Source organism: Passer domesticus, chromosome 3 (genome assembly GCF_036417665.1).
Source record: "Passer domesticus isolate bPasDom1 chromosome 3, bPasDom1.hap1, whole genome shotgun sequence".
Lineage (NCBI taxonomy): Eukaryota > Metazoa > Chordata > Aves > Passeriformes > Passeridae > Passer > Passer domesticus.
Genome location: NC_087476.1, coordinates 88,313,394 through 88,332,977, shown reverse-complemented (window position 1 = coordinate 88,332,977; position 19,584 = coordinate 88,313,394). Strand labels below are relative to the sequence as shown.

The following is a 19,584-nucleotide window of genomic DNA, read 5'->3' as shown; positions in this document are numbered from 1 at the left end:
GAGCTCTACCTGAGTTTCTATTCTAGAGAAGACAACAGTTTGTGTGACAAGGAAGGCTAGAAAAGAGCAGCACAGCTTTTGCCCAAATTCTATACTTTGCTCCAAAGCAGAGAGCTATTAAACATTTTCTGCAAGTGTTTGTAAATACAGTAAACACTTTTTAATGTGCACAAAGAATATTTTGTTTCCTTGTACAGATTCAGAGAACTCGATCAGCCACATTCTTTAGAAAGCCTCTAAGTAAGCAATGCAAGACATATATTTGGAATATGAAAGTTTAATCCTATTCATTAAAACATGACAAACTTATAATTAATTGAGAATGGAGTCAATAATGAGAACATCCTTCAATGTAATGATGCCGGTACTATCAGCTTCTAATATGGGAATATGCTGTAGAAAGTGAAGTATAATATGGAAAAATTACAAGTCAGTTTAAAAAAAGAACAGCCTGAGAGTTTTACCTTTAGTAAATCTTGAGATGCCTTAAGAACCTTTAAAACACAAATTTTAAATCCTCAAAAGTCGCATTTTTCCAGTCTTCAAATGAGATAATACATTATGTTGTTTTCCTGTGATGAGGAATAATTCAAGGTCTTACATTGTCTGATTAATCTCTCAACCAATATTTAGAAAAGGTTTCTCTTTGAGCTAATGAAACTTGACAAAAGCAATCTTCAAACTATGCTACATTCACTGATTTGTAAGATATCTCAAACTTGTGTTTTATTAAATGCAGTTTAAATTAGTAACATCTCTAAATTCACCTGCTTATGACACCACCTCAATCTTGCCAACAGTATGTAATGTAGGCAAAAAGACTGCACATGAAGATTAAAATGATTAGGACAAGCTGGTTGTTGCTTTTTTTTTTTTAAGGATGCAGTTTTAGTTTAAGATGGCATTCTCTATTGCTCATACTACACTGCATTTTGGGGGATAGTTGCTGATGGCATTCAGTTTACTTTTTCTAGAGAAAAGTGCCCTGATCTTACTTCATAAGGTCTCCCCAGTGATCCCTCCAAATAATGCTCATTTCTTTATCCACGGAAAGAGGCTAAATTTTAATATACAATCTTATGACATGCTTTGGCTTTCAGTATCAAACAGCGTCATTAGCTTAAAGGACATCACTCCGGAAAAGCAATGTTTTGAGGAGAACAACTAGTAAGGAAGCACTACAGCACTGCCAGGTAGGGATCACTGTGGGGAAGCACATAAACACCATCCCAGCATTCACCTTCACCAAGAGTGCTGGTAGTTTCCTTTCTTTCTGTGAGTGGTCACAGGCGTGCAAACAGGATTTTCCCATGGTTTGAGAATGTGTTTAAATTTGTCTGCCTGACTCAGAGCACTAAAAGAGATTCCTGGGTTAGCACAGCTAAGCAGGAATGGGGAAGAACTGTGGCAGAGATGTAAGTATTAATTCCCTACTGCAAATGTTCCAAGAGGAAATCAGGCCGCCAGCTCATTCTTCCTCTCAAGTCACACTTAAGTTCTGGACAAATAAGTTTCTGAGCTACTGACTGCCCTCTATTTCCTCCTCGCAGTTGTGTGCAACCAAGAAGCTGCATTTCTGGCAATGCCCATGATAAAATAACACAAAGCTCCATTAACAAAGCCTCACGTGTTTTAGAAGTTGCTAGTGCAAATCTTTTTGGGACTCAAGGAAGGATATTCAAATATTGGGTAACACACTCTGACTGGGAAGACTATCAATAGAGTTTCTCAATTTGTTTATATAAATGGGCCAACACTTTTAAAAGCACTTCAGAGCACTTAACTAAAGCAAACAAGCACTTGAACTTTAAATATCTAGCAAGAGAAGTCATTGACAAGTATGACTTGACTTAGTAAATTGTAATATCTTTGCAACCTTCCATTCATACAATCTCTTCATGAAGACAAGCACCAGGCTCCCATCTCAACTCCAGCTCTGCTCTAAGATGCAGAATGAGTGGGGTGAGGAACTGCCTAGTTCCCTTTTAGTGCTTTTTGTTAAAGCCAACAGCTTTGCTCCTTCCTATACAGGGATCGTGGGTCCATAATAGTCTTCATAAAACAGCTTCCTGATTTTGAAAACTTATTATCTCTCTTACTTGGCCCTTAAAGTAGGATTACTTCATCTTATAAACTTCAGTTCCCTGATATCCATGGTAGCTAAGCCTTGATTTGGGAATATAACATTTACCAAACACCATCCTACTAATTCCCAAAAGGTCTGGGAATAACTTTCTATGCTCAGGACTAGGGTGCCTCTGGTAAGTAGTCTCATCATCGTGCCAGTGTCATGTGCATTTTTTATATCTTCATATTTATAACACAGCTCTTCCTAGCTACTGCATTACACACAACCACAGTAGTCATTTCCTGACCAAATCAGTGTGATCTGATTCACATATACTTCTCTGCTGACAAACCAGCACCCAAATGAGTAAGACAAAAGATTTTTCTGGAGTTTGGATGGTTTGGGGGTTTTTTTAAACTGATATCTAGCTCAAGTACTAAGCTGGCCCCTATAAAAAAGAAGGTGGTGTTTAAAACAAGCATTTCTGATCCGTAACAGGTAAATATCATTCCCTAAAATCCTGCAACATATCTTGATTTTTATTCCTCTCTGAATGTGCTTTGCCCACAGTTTGCATAATGTGGCAGAAAAGAGGTGGCAGAAAAAACCTTTACTTTAACCTGGTCTTCACCATCTTAGAAAAAGGAAATAAAGTATTTTTAAGCTATATTCTGGAGCTCAATGGCCACATTGGGATTTTAGTTTGCTAGTTTTAGAGGACATGCAGCATGTTCTGGAACTGGCTACTTGGGATTTGTACTGTTTAGTCTGGTTATGAACATTCTCAAAACAGTATTTCGGTAGGAAAAAAACCGCACAATTGATACAGCTGAAAATATGAACAACTCAGTGCTAAAGCCTCAGACTATGCAGAGTTCCTAAAAGAAACAGCTTTGAAAACTCTTTGAAATACCATGCAAGCCATAATTGGGTTTTAATGCATAAAACGGCTCAGTAATTTAAATGTTTGGAAAAGAAAACAGTCTTTGCTAGAGTTTATGAAGTGGTAAGTCTATTTCTTAGAATGATTAACTATGCAACCTGATTTTGAACACTAGCATCTCCTAGCATATGCTTTCCACAGCTGACACCATGAGAGCATACAGTTTTACCAAATTAATATTCAATTCTGATATTAGAATCCCATTCCTCACCTCCCTGCCTTGAGTAAATGCCTTGGTTTCTATAGAAGTAGTTTTACTTCCTATTCTTAAACAAGTGAAATCAAGATTAAGCTCTGCTTCTCATGCATTTTGTTCTACTGAGTGACAAATCAGATTTGTATGTACAGGATGCATATCATGACATTTCCACTAGAAACTAACAAAAAAAAAATCAAAAAATAACCCTAAACTCAGAAAATTAATGACATTCAAGGATAATACAATACTCATTCCTAACAGACCTAATAATTTAGAAAGTCCTTAAAGAGCCCATGGCTTTCGTAGAAATGAATCAAATGGTGAGATGAAATTAAAGAATAGAAAAATAAACTTTGACAAGATGACCTGCGACAGAAAAAGAGACAAAAGCAGTGAAAAGAAACAGACCCAGGAAAAGCACTATTTCACTCTAATAACAGATTCATCAACAGAATATCTGTATGCACTAACACCTAAATTGCGCATCCTGAATCCTGATCCTGAGATGGCAAGTACAATATTAAAAAAAAAAACAAAAAAAAACTTAAATTGCTCATTACTAGAAATAGATTGATTTGCATGAGAAAAATACAGAGTTAAGATTCCCATTTCATTTACGAATATTACAATCCTAAAATAAAGTCTGAAAGTAAGTTCTAACTCCCAGGCTAACACTTCCCTCCTGTTGGTGACAGCATCATTGCCCCTGGGACCTGGGAAATGCCATATATGGTGGCCACAGGGAACAGAATGTTTGTGTGAGCCCTGAAAACCCGAACAAGGACTCAGGAGATGAGTGTGAGAACTTGCAATTCTATCTGATATTCAAAGACAAACAAACACAGAGAAATCCAAGAGGTAAACACCATCAACAGCAAAAGGCCAGACTTTACTTATGCCCACCCGAGCAAAAGCTGTGGACGTGCTCAACTTTTCTATTTCTCTGTAGCTTTTCTACCTTCAGTAAAACTTTCTGGTGCACACGGTTACTTTATTTTTAAGTATATAAATGTAAAATTGGCTAAAGACACATGAGTTTACCCTGCTGCAGAAGCCAATTGCCAGAGTAATCCAACATGGTGCATGCTGGACACATGATGATGGCTGATATTCTGCAGTCAGCACATTTCAAATTGCTTACTGGTTTTGGGTTTTAAATTGCTCACCAAAGACTAACTGCAGTTATATTTGGGTTAGGTTTTTTGGGGGGATGGGGTTGAGAGAGGGGAGTGGATGGTATTAAATTTAATAGAAACAAATCACCAAGGTATTATAAAAAGAGCAGTTAATTTACCTGCTGCTCTAGAGAATAATTCAGGAATATAAATTTTAGCTTTCCCATACCTACAGCTCTCAGCTAAACATTAGGTTTTCTGAATTGTCTTCATCCCCTGAACACTACATGTGAGAACTTAATTTTGTGTTCTAGCACTTTAGAGTTGCTTATACAGTTAAGAGCCACCTTAATGTTCCTCAAAACTATTCTGAAATACAAGACAACCCTTTGTTTTGAAGGTAAGAATCTGTCAACTTCTAGGACCTTCAGCCACTAACCCTTCTCTCATCCATAAGTGTCTAATACGTTCCCCTTTTAAACTCACTGAACACCTACAGCAGCCAAAACACATTTTTTAACATCACTAAAACGTTATCTCTGACAACCCTAGGACTCTACAAAGTTCAAGAGCAGGAGCAAAATTTGAATGGTTGGTTTCAAGATTAAGCCTGAGCCCTTGCTGCACCTGAAGGGACACTCTTCAGGAGGCAAACACCCCCCCCCGCTGCTGGCTGCAGTCTCCCACCCCCCGGCAGCTACAGCGTGCTTGTTGCACCAGACAAATCACAGAGGAGAGGGAGCAAACCCCCTTCATGGACTCACCATCCTTTTCTAGTCACATTCACTACGCATTGCATTAGAAAATCGTAACGGTGTTAAAATATTTTGGCAGGATTTGTTATGGCCAGATCACTCACTTCCTTTGGGACACACAAAGCCTCCTCTGGCAATGAAACAGCCCAAATGTCAGCAAATCCTATAGAACAGAAAAGGGTCTGTCAATGTAAAGCCTAAACGAATCTCCAGTTAAACAAAACAAAACAAAACTGTATAACATAAAAATGCACATACAAAAAAAGAAACAGCCTAGAAATATGCACTTTTTATTAAGGTTTCTTTCCCACCCCTCCCACCCCCCATCACCTTCCAGAAACTTTTGAACAGCATTACAATGAATTCATCAGAAGGTGCTATTAGAGCACAAGCTCCCTCCAAGTGTTACCAATTCATGGACAGATTAGAGGGCACATTAATAACATAGTTAATATGAAGTGTTTAGAGCCTTTACGTCGGTGACAAATACGACTCAGCCAAATTTCCTGACCATTGAGGCCACGGAGGAACAATTTGGTAGATTTCATCAACAGTTCTAATTATGTTCCTGTCAAGTCGAGAACAAAGTAATCCATAACTGGGGGGCTGCTCGGAGACAGTGCCACGTGACAGTAATTTATGCCCAGGGCCCTCGCTGTAGTTAGTGTGCACAATGCTTGACTAACAAGTGGGTTCAAAAAAAGGAATTTATTAGGGAAAACACAGCCCTCCAGCTCCGAGCAGCTCATCAGGTGCCAGCTTAGCAGGAGTTATAAGGCAAAGTCTTCTTGTTTATAAAAGCATCTAAAGTCCAGACTGGCCTCAGCAGGTTTTAAACCATAGGATTTTAACCCAAGGCTTCTGCTGGAGCTAGGTAAGCCCACTGCCAAGGCCAGGATGCAACCCCAGCCCCCTTTAAAATCATCTCAGTTCTTGGGACAGTGGCAGTACCACCTCAGATGCCAAGTGGTACCAATGCCCTTTTGCAGTCCTGTAAATAACACACTAATGAAAGATGCAAGGGCATTATTAGTAACAGTAAACTAAAATGTCACAATACACAAATGTGTTTCTTAACACAGCCCAACTGGGAAACAGGCTGAGAAAGGGAAAGGGAGGGGAGGAAGGTAAATGGGGGACAAGCTGTCATGTAATTTTGAGTCATTTTCCACTGCGATCTATATTGGGATACAGCTTCTATCCTTTCAAACAGGATCATTTTATATATGACACTCTTGATGCATTTCACAAAAAGGCAAGAACGTCTCCCTAGCACTCAAAGTGCAAAGCCTGGCAGCGATCATTCAGGATCAGTTACTTGTATATGCAGTGAGATGCTAGAGAAAGTAAAATGATGCATTCCAAACATATTTAAGAACATTGTCTGTAAACAGAGGGTAAAATAACATTAGCAAAAAATTAGATCCATGTGAGAAACACAAAGTACTTAATGGGTTTTAAAGCAAAGTTTTCTGAAGGTCCTGTGTGGCCCCAGGAAGGCTGACTTCACTCACATTTTCCACTGCTAGAATGGGTACGAGTATGCAGATTTGTACCCACATGACATATCTTGCCAATGGATTTTAGACTATAAAAATGCTATTGGCTTCACTAAACTATTGGTCTTAGTTACATTTTAAATTACTAGTTGACCAGTGGCACGGAGGAAATGCAGACTGCAGAAGTACATCTAAACCCACAGCTTCTCCTTTCACAATCTACTAAAGTTTCTTATCCAGATTTGCTTGAACTTGTACATTCTCTGATATCAAATCTAGGGACTTTCCCAGCACCTACTGAGTGGGACAGGATAGTCTCATATGACTGAAGCATCACAGATTTACGATTACTTGCTCCAAGGATGAAAAAAAAATATTTTAAAAGCAGTGGCGGCTTTGTAAAGAGGAAAGGGAAGAACGCAATCGCATTCTGCAGATGCAAAAAGAGAAACCTTTCTGCAAGTCAGAGAGACGGTAATTCAGAAGCCAAGCAATGCCTGGACGTTCTAATTCCCAGACTCGTGATTCAGTCACAAGACATGCTTCCTTTCCTGGTGAAATGTCATGCTGCTGCATGCTTCTGTTACAGAACACATCCTAACCAAGTGTAGCAAAAGCATGATGATCCCATTAAGTATCTAACATCTAATACCTTGTGAAAACTAATTTAGTGCTTTATCAAATCTCTAGTTTGTATGTAGAGCATAAACTGGCTACATCTGCTAATAGGGCAGATTGACCCATCCCATATATTATCAAACCACATCAAAGTCTTCTGGAGGACGTAGCCTTAGCTACTTATTATCCCTTGCATTAACTCTCTCACTAGCTACTCAGCCAATATATTTTCCTGTAATACATCTGTCATGATTTTGCAGGGAAATCAGCAATTCTGAACAGTGCAGCAGTTAGATAACAGGACTAAACCCATCATGGTCACCTGGCTTTCCAATCTACTGCTAATTGGCATGGACAGAAGTCCTTAGAGCTGGGCTTGCACAACAGCACACCACTGCCGGGCCCCAGAGATTTGGCCTCTTAGTTAGATTTGTATTTTTAGAGCTTGAGTCATTTATGTGATTTCTTCACAATTTATTACATGCAGGAGAAATAAAGTTGGATGCCAACACCTTCAAATTTACAAGATTTTTTTTCCTTTTGGCAGAAAAAGGTTTTATTTTGCAAGAGAACATGTGGATTAGTAATCAGGAAAAAAGTGCTAGAATATTAGTAACAATAATGTTGGCAACATTAAATACAATGAGAACATCTTTCTTGGCTTGGATGCTATGCAATCATATTCCCACGTGTTTATTTAGGGTCTTACTTGTGGCACTGTAGAATGAATTATATATCTGAAGCCATGTTTCTAACTGTCTGGGAACTTGCATATGTGGCTAATAGAGGGTCTGGATGCTTGTTTTGTTTTAAACTAACAATTGCTACTATTTTCTGACAGATAGTGTTTGTCTTTGGACTTGGAAACCCTGAGCCATTATACAGGAGTCTCTTGCTGACCTTTCTGACCATTTAACTATCTGTCATCACTGGAATCCAGGAGTTAATGGTGAGATATGAAAAATAAACTCAAATAACAAAATACTCCCTCTTCAAACAGAAATCCACGCAATAGAAATAAAAGATTCTTTCATATTGCAAATGTGATTGTATGTAGTTCTGAAATAAAATAATATCCATCATACAACCCTAGTTCACATTTAATCCAACATTTATTTTTCTCTTTTTATGGCTTCTCAAGCACTCTCATCTTCTTTTCCCTTCTAACTTCTGTGCCCTCATGTCTTATAACACGAATGTAAACAAGTAAAAGGCATTTAGGGGGGCATGTGGAGGTATTATTAGGCAGTTTGTATAGTTTCTTGGTGATCCCTGATCCCATTGTTGATGGATCATTTTTAATCCAGAGAGTATTAAAAACTGCTTACAGCCCAGCTGTGGTTTAGTATCACCAACAAAGGCAGGCCAATACAGTAATTTTTCTACAGAGTAAAACTTCTAACAAGTAAACTTTCAGCCAAGGGAAATAAATTAGAAAACAACAACAACAAGGCAGGCATGAGTTAAAACACCACAATTCTATGTTACTGAATTGAACTACAAGTCTTTGGAGCTTCATCCCTCCCCCTTTCCCCTCCCTCTATATTTTTCCTCTTCTGTTTTTATGTTGAAATCACAGGAACTACGCAGCCTAGCAAGGCTGTAATCACTCAGCAGGAACCTGGCACAAGCACAATGCAACCACCAGCCAGGCAGCAGCAAACTGAAGGAAATCTCTCTCTCCCTCCCCCCCAGGCTTCTTAAAAGGGGCTCGGTGTGAATGAATCTTCCCGGTAGCCACCAACAATTTCTTATTCCTTCCGAGCAATCATCAATTTCAGCATCAAGTGGTTTAGTGGCTCTACAACTGGTAGTGGCAGCGGAGTAAGCCCAGCATGCAAACGTTTTGGCTAATTTAAAACCCTTGTGCTGCCGAATCAAACATGACAAGACAACAGTAAAAAGAGAGGCTATTATCCCAAATGAGAGTCGGCGGATGGCTGGAATTGGCTTGAGTGGCAGAGACAAAAGAGGTGGAAGGAGCAGGGACAACCAGACATGATAATAGTGGATACAGCATGCACTTTCTCCCCCACCCCCAGTTCATTCACACATATCCCACCTGGAGGAAAAAAGGCAATATTTCCAAGTTTCATGGCCAGGAAGAACAAATAAACTTAAGAAGATTCAAAATAAATTAATACCTGGTAAAGCATCTGCCCCATATATATATGGGAAAATGTAACTTAAGAGATATCACCCTTTCAATAGGAACCCTAACATCCCAAAGACAAAACCTGTCATTTTCTACCTGAATTCATGTCCTGCTGCCCCAAGTTCATTCCCATGAGTTGAGAAGCAACTGAGATAGGACAGAATAACTTCAAAATGGGAATAATCTGTGGCGTGGCTACTCATGAACAGCTGCTACACACAACCAGCTCACAAAGAGCCCAGATCTCAAAGAACTGCTGGGGAGGAAATGTGGAGGGCAGAAGAATTAATTTTGTAAGGCAATTGGGAGACCACAAGCATTCTCATGATGTTGAGAGCCATGAACCCTGGTGATGGCTTGCAGCTCACAGAATGATGACCTGTGGGATCACTGGAGAGCAAGCAAGTTGTCTTTTGCAAGATTAACAATTTAAAAGTGCTGAAATTAATTTTGTTTAATAGCTGTGGGTGCAGACTCCTTACAAAGTAGGTTGCAAGGTCAGCAAGCCTCCTAAAGCCTTTTAAAATGCAGCTTTTTATAGGGACAGTAGATTTAGGGTGGCTTAGGGCTTAAAAATCTAAAAAGCAAAAGAAGGGTAAGAGGTCATTTCCTACCACTTCCAAATCTTGGGTGAAGACATGTTCTCTGTTTTGCTTCTCACTATGACATACAATTGTTGGTATAGTCAAAGCTACTTGAGGCAGTATGCACTTCTTAGTGTACACAAAGTGAAAAAAGACAAAATCAACCATGAGAACCAGATCAACCAGCACATAGCAGGCTCATCAGACTCATACTGGAACATGCCCACCTGTGTTGCAAAAAAAGCAGTGGGAGATGAGAAACTAAATTTGGGAGATGAAAAAATAAATCTAGGAGACAGAGACTGGGAGGGGAAAGACAAGGACAGGGGGAGTGCTCACACCCTTGCCATCATTCAGAAATAGTTCACCTGTGATTCACATCTGCCTCCTTATACGAGATCATTACACTCTAAATTACTGTACTGTACAGAGTGTTTCAAGGAACAGCTGGGCTCAACACTAAAACCAAAACCAACCATTTAAAAGGGATGTGCTCAGCTTCACACCCTAGTACATGTGAGCTACTGCTCTCAACACAACAGAATCTGCCAATTACTGCTCCCTTCTAGGACACTTTTGTCCTACATTTTTGCCAACAGCATCCAACTAACTGCACAGGTTAGTGTGTGCCAGTCTGGGAAATAGAAAGAGGGAATGAATTCTGCACCACTGTGTAAGATGGTCTGAATTTGCTGAAATTGAGCAACACTGCCTTGAAAAACACTTGCATTGCATGCAGGTGGACCTGTGTGAAAGGTGGACTCTGAATTTAAAGACCAGTCCAACCTCAAAAAAGCATGTATCCCTACGCAAAGAAACATTCCATATGTATAGAAACCCACTTGGTCTCGCAAACATACTCAGGGAACCAAGAACCCCAAGGGAGGACACAATAACAAAGGGTACAGCACATGGGTTTGTTTCATCCTGCCCCCTTCTTTTAAATCTTTTTCCCCATAACATGAAGGAAACATGGGGCTAAGTTTTCAAAGCAAAACCAAAACCAGTAACACTCCAAGCATCAGGCATGCCAGCTGTTCCTGGAAAGCCCACCCTGGGGACAGGTAAGTGTCAACCAACAGAGAAATCTGTGTCACCCAGCTACACAGGCACGCAGAAACCCTCCAGCCTTTGCAGCGTGTTACTTCATTACTGTGAACCTGCAGACAGAGGGGCCCCTTCCCTGGCAGTGAGGTAACTGATGGTCATTAGGGAGGACAGAATTAATTCTGCTGTGAGCCTGGTGCTGACAGTGGCCAGAGCAAACACACCAGCCATTTTTCTCAGTCTCTTCCACAGGGAGTTGGAACAAAGAAAGGAGCTCTGGGGAAACACTGAAGGCATTACAAGAAAATAATTTTAGATGCATATGAATAGTGCCACCAAACACTGTATGCTTTCAGGCTGACATATGCTAGTGTATATGGTGTTTGTTTAGTTTTTTCATCTCAAAGTCGAATTCATATCTTCAAACAGCACTCCAAGACAAGTCTGGTTCACAGTTCAGCAAGGAACTGCTTAAAAGGCAAGCATGATACAGGTCCTTAGGGCACCTCATCCATCCTGCACTTGGATGGCATTCTCCACCAAGGGACCCCATTAGGAAGGAAGGACAAACTGAAATCCTAACCCAAAGCAGCCTGAAACAGCACCAGCATACTTGTGTAGCAGCGATGGATGAGCCTCCATTTGTCTTCAAAGCATGGGAAGCCAATATATCTGCTTCAGAGCAAACTCAACTTTACTTCCCAACCTTGTAGTGTACTTAAAGCCAAAATGTATATGATCTTTCTATCTGTGGATAAGGCAGCAAAGAAATGTCACTCAAGACTCCAATTAAATAGATTGGAAGTGATGCACTTCCAGTGCAACTCCATGCAGCAAAACACCCTGAGATGCACTGTTTAAAATCCATTGCCCAGGAAGGCATTGCCACGAGCTACAAACAGTTTCCTTTCCCCTCCACACAATGGAATAAACCAGAAGCATCTTATGCTAGTATAAACTTGCTGGAAAATGCAGTTGCTGTAGGAATGCTATCAATACCAGAAGTATCACAGGTCCTACTCTCCCTGCAGAAGGTTTGGCCCTTCCAAGCAGGAAGAAACAATATGTTTGTTCTGTGGCCAAAGTAATTATAGGCTTGTGTATATTGCTTTATATTTCTCTTCTCATAAAAGAGCTTTGTATTGGTGTTGAACAAGCCGAGTTATGAGACTGGAAGTCTCCAACCTAAACATAGGTCTGGCAGAAGTAGAAAGAGCTTCACTCACTTCAGGAAAGATGATTCTATGTATGCCAAGACTGAACATGGCCAAATAGTCAATACTGCCCATTAAAATATTTAAGCTTAAACAGTGTAATTCCCCCATGGATAATATATTAAAGTATATATTTTTAGACTTCTCTTCACATTAGTGTAGCAACGATATAAAATTGCAGGAGGAACTCATATTCTTCTTCCATGGGGGCAGTTCTAAAGGAGAACACAGATTCAAACACTGTGACATGAAATATGCTTGATAGAATATAATATTTTTGAAAGCTGGTTACCTGCTTATAGGAATCTCTATCCAGGGCTCTTATTTACAGTTCAGGGGTATCTATTTTTCCAGGTTAAATACTTCTGTACCAGGAACAATGCACCAAGTGCAATGAGAGAAGACCACCATAACCAATACACACTGCAGTTCAAAGGGACCAGCCAGAGAGCTGCTGGGAGCACATGTATTTCTTGTGCTCCAGCCAGGAGCTTAAACCTAAAGGTGACCCTGTCCTGGTGTAGCACCATATCACCTCTAGCACCAATTAGGCTGACCAGAACTGGATCTATCTGCCTACCTATTCAGTTCATATCAGGAAAAAAAGGAGAGAGAAAAAAAGAGAGGGGGAAAAAGCAAGCAAGGTCAGGCACTTACGTATGAGCCACATATCTTGTATGAGTAACAGCAACAGGGACCCAAATCCCCAAAGCAGCACCAGAAACTGCCTCCTGTTCAATTCGCAATTAATATCAACAACTCATCTCATTCCAAATGACAGTTCTCTTCCTGTCTGTATTTAAAATCAAAAATATCTCCCACCAAAAGGCTTTCCACATATCTGTATTTACTGTCTCCAAAGCCAGCAAGAAGGCTAGTCTAGGTATTCTGCCAATTTACAAAACCTAAGTAGTGTGGATGGAGAGATGTGTCCTCTGCCACGCTAAGGAAACTCACAGGGTGTCGTCCTATGTGACTACAAAATCCTTATGGATGAGATGTCTAACAAGACTGTCCCAAACCTCACATTTAAACTCTGCCTCAAAATTTTTACCTTTTGTTCCCTATATGGCAGACTTTGAACTGGTCCTGACCAGCAGGACAGTGGAGGAAATTCAAGAGGCACACTCTTCCATCTGCTTCTCCTTGTGATCAAACATTTCTCACAAAACAAATATGTTCCTCAAAAGCTTTTTTTTTGACTCAACCTGTAAAGTTCTAAAGATCTCATAAAAAGTCTCCACAGCCTAGAAGATGACAATGAAACATGAAGTCAAACCACCTCCTCACCATTGGTGACCTAAGTCAGACAGCTTTGGCTGCAAATGGTCTCCATGAGCTTCTGCCTCTGTGTGACACAAAGAGGTTGCTCTTTCTCTGAGACACCAAAAATGTCAGATTCCACGCCTTATTTTTAACACACACATAGGCAGTGAATACTAATTTTACTTAAATCATTGCCATACCCAAGATTATTAAGCATTATTAAGATTATTAACATTAAGCCATGGTCAAGACACCTGATATTATTCTCTTCACCTCAACATCTTCACTTCTAACAATCACAAGCCCAAGAGACACCATACCCATAATGGTTTTCCTAAAAAGACTCCAATCAATCTGACACCTGTTGCAATGCTCAGAAAACTGGAAAACTTACTATTTTCATTGGGGAAAAAAAAAAAAGGCAACCTTGCAGTCCCCTTTGAACTTCTGTCTGTACCACTGGGATACACGCACTCAATATCAGGAAAAGAAGCACTAGGAGGGCTTTTATGATGTACTACACGAAAAAAAGAAAGGGGAAAAAATTGTTACGAAATGTCCCGTTCCTATTCAGCTAATATTTTTATTTTTACATAAAGCCTCCTTTTGTTAGAAAAAATGTCCCATTATTTTCAACAGGATTTTGGGTTTAGTCTATGTAGAGGATTTTCCGACCAGCCTTTATTGCAGCAGTTAAGCACATTAAGAATATTGAGGCAATTAATCAAAGCACTCTGATTAAAAAAATAAAAAAGTTTTAAAAAAATCAAGAAAACCTGAAGCTCAAGGAAAAAAAAAAGGGTAGTAAACACTGAATTAATTTTTTTTTGTCTCTTTTCCCTCAGGCATGTAGAGCAGTCATTAGGGAACAGTCCAAAGGAGCTGAGGAAACACATTATTAGTAAAGCATGGCCTTGTTACCATTTTGAGGGAGGGTGGTGCTGTTTTGGTTTAGGGTTTTTTGGGTTTTGGGTTTTTTTCTACTTTTCCCTTTCATATAGGGATGAAGCACACACAGAGTTTTGGGACCTGACTGTGTTATGGAGCAGGAATGATGTGCCTTCCGCCCTGCTCCACAAACCATTCCATCAGCAGAAGTCTCCAGCAGGTCGGAGACGGACTAACTTTTCCAAGGTATTAAATTAAAAGATGTTGAATTAAGTTAAACGCCCCACATTGAACTGACATTTCCCTTTTTTAATGCAAGCTAAGATTGATGAAAAATACCACTTATCTACATTAAGGGTCAAAATATCCAGCAAAAGAAGCCTCTGGTTCAGCGCGTCAGAGCAAAGTCAGTCTTACATAATCCGGGGACCAGAACGCGGATCACATTCTGATGATCCAATTAATGGTGGGATACTCTGCAATCAGCCAGGAAGCAAGGCCCCTAACAGATTGTGGGGCTGTAACATCAATTTCTTAAGTGCATTTAAAGGATTACAAATGTTAGTCCTGGCTTGAGATTGAAACACCTATTGAGGTGCTCTGAACCACATTACAGTAATTGGGTACCTGAATTAATGCCATTTCTTCTGATGGGCGACTTGAATACATCGGAATTACAGACTTCTTTTGCTGTGTTTCACTTTCAGCCTTTTTCTTCTTATTCTTAGAGCATAAATCTGAGGCAGAATATATCCTTTTTTTTTTAATCTAGATAGTTTTAATTACAGCCCCGAGGCACCCAAATACTGTCCTAATTTCACCTTCTGGATTGTTTGGGTGCACTTTTAAAAATATTTTATTTTGCTTATTATTTTACCATGCTATGACATCAAGATGGGAATTTTTTTTTTTTTTTGAAGCTTCAGGGGTAAGGGGAAATAGGCTGCTGAGACACAGAGAAAGAAAAGTCTGTCTTTTCCTTCCTATATCCCTCTTCCACTATGTAAACCTTTTTATGCATGCACCAGATACCATTTGCAGTTTTGCACCTCTAGAGAGCTAGAACTAGGGCTGCCTCAATTAGTCTTCTATTCCTTCTGAGGTCAGTTCAAGTAAAGGTCTCCATCATATCAAACTGGCAGGAATGCTAACTACCTGGGTATTTCAGACCATAGAGGGTTCAGCTAAAGAGCTTAAAAACCATATAGCTGCTTTCAAGAGTATTCAGAGAACATACAGCATAAAGCTGTATTTGTGTGCCACAGACAAAATTCAGTCGGTGTTTTAAAATCTGAAATAGGTTATGGCACAGGTTTGTTTGTATGGCTTTTCAGCCAGGCAGTGTCTCTGTTAGACCACAGTACAGAGCATATAGGACACACGCATTTTCCTCTTGGATCATCTGAGTTTTGATAATTAGAATTTAAACGGGGAACTCCATCCATTTTTGTCCTCAGCAGCTGTGGCACTGACATTTCAGCGACCTCGGCGGTGATTTCTCACTTGCAGCTAACTGGAATGTACACAACGATGATATAATGCCCACGCTGTGAAAAAAGAGGTGAGAAACAGAGCATGGTATTCCAAATATTCCAGTCTGCTCTGTACATTTCATTTATCTGGTTACAGTACATAAGGCTCAGATATTGGTTTAATTACTTTTTTTTTGAGGTCTTATTAGTGATTAGTTGCAAATCTATATACACATGAATACTTTAATTCTCATGTATTATATATCCTTTCTGAGGTATGTGAACTTTTTGTTTTATACTCAAGATTCTGTAAAGAAACTATAATGATGCAGTGATTCTGCTTTAAATTTGGTTTTGCTTAAGATAACTGTAAACAGCAAAGATACAGGAGCTATTTATCTTCGCTGCTGGTTAAGAGGAAATTGTAGTATATACCTTAGGGGAGCTAAGGAAGCACAATGATTTAACAAGCATATGAAGGAAAGAGACAGCTTCTAATTCAATAACAGAAGTTTCCGATGCTCAAGAAAAAGCAGTTTGCATGGTTTAGTCAGATAGTCTTCCACAGTTAAACACTTTATTTTATTTTTAAATCTATCTCCCACCACGTAAGAACTGTAAGATTTAGGAGGGGTCACTGGGGACCTTTCAGCTGTGCTCCTTCTTTCTCTTAAATAGTTTTGAATGTTCCTTAATTTCCCATTTCCATTAATATGGGATATTCCTAGAGTTTAGAAATAACCACTCTGAAACACAAGAAAACCTATAAACTGTCTCCACATAAGACAGGATTAATCAGAGGACAAAATGGTTTCATTGTAAGGGCCAAACGTTGAAGCAGGGCATAAGGTTTTTCAAAAAGTGCCTTGCACATTTCAGCAACAGTTTCAGAGTGGTTTTTGACTCATTAGATGGTGCTGGCTGAAATGATTTACATACAGATAATGACAATGCAGACCCCAAGGACTAGTTAGCTGTTTAGCAGCATATACATTTCATATAACCACTTCCATACATCTAGTTTTAAATTCATTAACAAAAATTAATTGCTACCCAGTGGTCTACATTACACTGCACACAGCTTCAATACACTTTCTAAATTACTGCTTCCTGTCACTCCTCCCAGCAATCTTACAGACAAGTTAAACTTTACTGCCTTGAAGGCACTGACGACCAATTTGTAGCAAAGCTTGCAGTTAAGTTAGTGAGAAATAACAACTGAACTTCAGGAAATTTGTCTTGTTTTTAATATCCTATTAATATTTTGGAATAACAGAAAACTTTCTCCTTTACTCCCTCGCGCAGAGGCACAGTGATATCATGAGGGCTCCCCTGCAGAGACACCAGCAATAACAGCTCCAACACACTCAGAAAGCCCTGATCTCACTAGCATTCATCCTGGAGTCAATTCAAAGTTTACTGAAGCCATAAGGAAACTTTGCATTAGCTTCAGCATTCTTCAGTTCAGAACTTCCAGTCCTATTGCCCCCACTTCTCCCCGAACCCTAAGTGAGCTCTGCTGTGTGAGCATTAATTATGTTGTTATTGTGGCATACCCAGCATGAAGTGACTCATGATAACGTCCAAATGTCTGTCTACTTTTTTATGGCTTGGGTAAGGAGAAAAAAGTTATTTTTCATAAGTAATTAACAAAAATTAGTCTTGGGTTTTTACAGATGCATAATGATTAGGACCCAAGAGGGAGGTTAGGTTCACTTTTTAGCAATAACATTTAATGGATAAAAAAAAGAAAAGTCTTTCCACACTCTTTCCATCATATTTCCCAAATATTTACAGTGTACACCTCGGGTTTGAAATAAGCCAGGGAGAATTAATGCATTGCTTACACTTGGAATCCGAGGTGGCCCCGTCCCAGCAGGGCAGTACAATGTGCTGTATCTTTCCCTTCTCAGCACTTATCTTAATCTTAATAACTAGCCAGACAACTGACTCCAGAGTCCTGGGCTTATCGACTGGAATTTGTCACATGCACACAAGAGAAGACAAGAAATGCATTATATAACAATGCCATACAAATCATTATCTTTTAATATTTAAAAGTATGTATTCAAAGTCTGATATGAGCCCATTTTGGTTGAACTCAATTCCACTGGTTGTTATTAAATTTGATAGCAAATGAACAAAAATACACTTGTAATGTATTTATCTGCAGAAGAGTTTATTTGCAACAGATCAAAAGGCTGCTTCTTACTGCATTTTAGCTACTGCTATCAAATGCAATCTGCTTTTTAAACACACTTTGATATGGGAAGACTATTTTCAAAACAGGTTAATAGGAAATATATATATTTTTTTTTCCCCAGGTCTCCCAAGAAATACCCAGAGCACAAACAGAAAGTCTATTGCGCCCTCACTGTGTGTCTACAGCATGATTTCTTTGAAACAAGTTTATACAAGCAAGAGGAACACCACTCCAACTACAGTCACCAGGCACTTGGACCATGCTCTTAAAGTTATCATACAGACATAAATTTTGGTTCTGGTGTCTCACACAAAAGGGTATTTTTCACCAGGAGGCAGAGGCACGTGTGAACCACAACACCGGGGGTACTCTCTGCTGCAAGGCTGCTCTCCTGAGGGGATTTTCCTGCTTCTCCCTGCACCTCCATGGTAAAAACTCTGTGAGAATCTGCACAAGGTGGTGAGGGGGGAGCAGAGCCACACAGAGAATAATGCTTAGGAGCCCACTCTAGCAGAAAGAGAGGAAAGGACAATGGTTTTAAGCACACACCCTCTCAGTATTCCCTCTCCCTCTGCCTGCAAAAGCGTAAGAGAGGATGGGTACTTCACCCACTGGAATTATTAACATGCACATGAAGTGGGAATATACGAAATGAATACAAGTTAACAAAGATGCTGTAAATTCACTCCTCTCTTCTGCTTGCTTTGCTCTAAACCCAGCCTATATAGCACCCCTCATGCCAAGTATTACACCCTTGGTAATGGGGTTCACCCAACACAAGATACCAGAGTTGCACTCAGACTCATTGCTACTGCCAGATTTTTCCAAATATCTTTTCCATATTGAAAACTTTTGAAGATTACTCTAGGCCAATCTTTGTGTTAAATCACAAACCACAGTGAATCAATTAGTTAATCAATCCCATAAGGCAATCAATTAACATGAACTAAGAAATCCCTGAGCAGACATATTCTCGTGTGAAGAAAGGTCACCCACTGGGGCCTTTATATGTCTGTTCATATTAGTTTAAGCCCTGATTTAGAAGGAGAAATTTTCCTCTGATAACAATTCTTTGTATTGATGTGTCAGCACAGACACCTAGGCTCCGTGTACGTCTGGCAGAGAGCGTCTCTATTTTACCCGTGTAATAACTAGAGGCCACTTTCTGAAGAGGGAATCTGAGATTTGTGCTCTGATGCGGTGAGAGACGAGTCCTCTTTCGGTGCCACTGAAAGGACTTTACACCAGGCTTTGAAACAGCACCTGAGCAAAAGAGGAAATGGGGTTTTTTCAGGCACACACCTCAAAAACTGCAAGTGCAAGCAAATTCGCCATCACCCCCAAACACTGAATCAATATCTTGCATCTATGCGGTAGTTCTCACTCAGGGATGACCCACAATTCAGTGATAAATCCATTCATTCAGATTTGCAGCTGACCTGCAGCCCAAGAAGTTGAGGTCATCTCTGTACATCAGCTGGGAAAGCTGGAATTTTGGGTGGGAGGAAGCAAAGCCACCAGCACACACAAGGCCCCACATCCATATCATGGTAAAACA

General features: G+C 39.8%; 1 protein-coding gene across 24 annotated transcripts in view; it reads right to left on the bottom strand.

Annotated features, from left to right (window-relative positions):
• ESRRG (estrogen related receptor gamma) overlaps positions 1-19,584 on the bottom strand; it is a 389,256-nt gene that overhangs the window by 220,170 nt on the left and 149,502 nt on the right. For 7 of the 24 annotated variants that reach the window (XM_064414211.1, XM_064414197.1, XM_064414201.1 and 4 more), the window contains one exon: positions 5,185-5,243. The exons of 10 other annotated variants lie outside the window; for them this stretch is intronic. Coding sequence is in view for 7 of the 14 variants with exons in the window: in XM_064414188.1 (XP_064270258.1) it covers positions 5,185-5,243 (59 nt within the window). In the remaining 7 variants the exon portion in view is untranslated. Of the gene's footprint in view, positions 1-5,089; positions 5,245-19,166; positions 19,186-19,584 lie in introns of those variants that run through there. 7 more of the 24 variants (XM_064414191.1, XM_064414189.1, XM_064414190.1 and 4 more) reach the window with 3 other exon arrangements.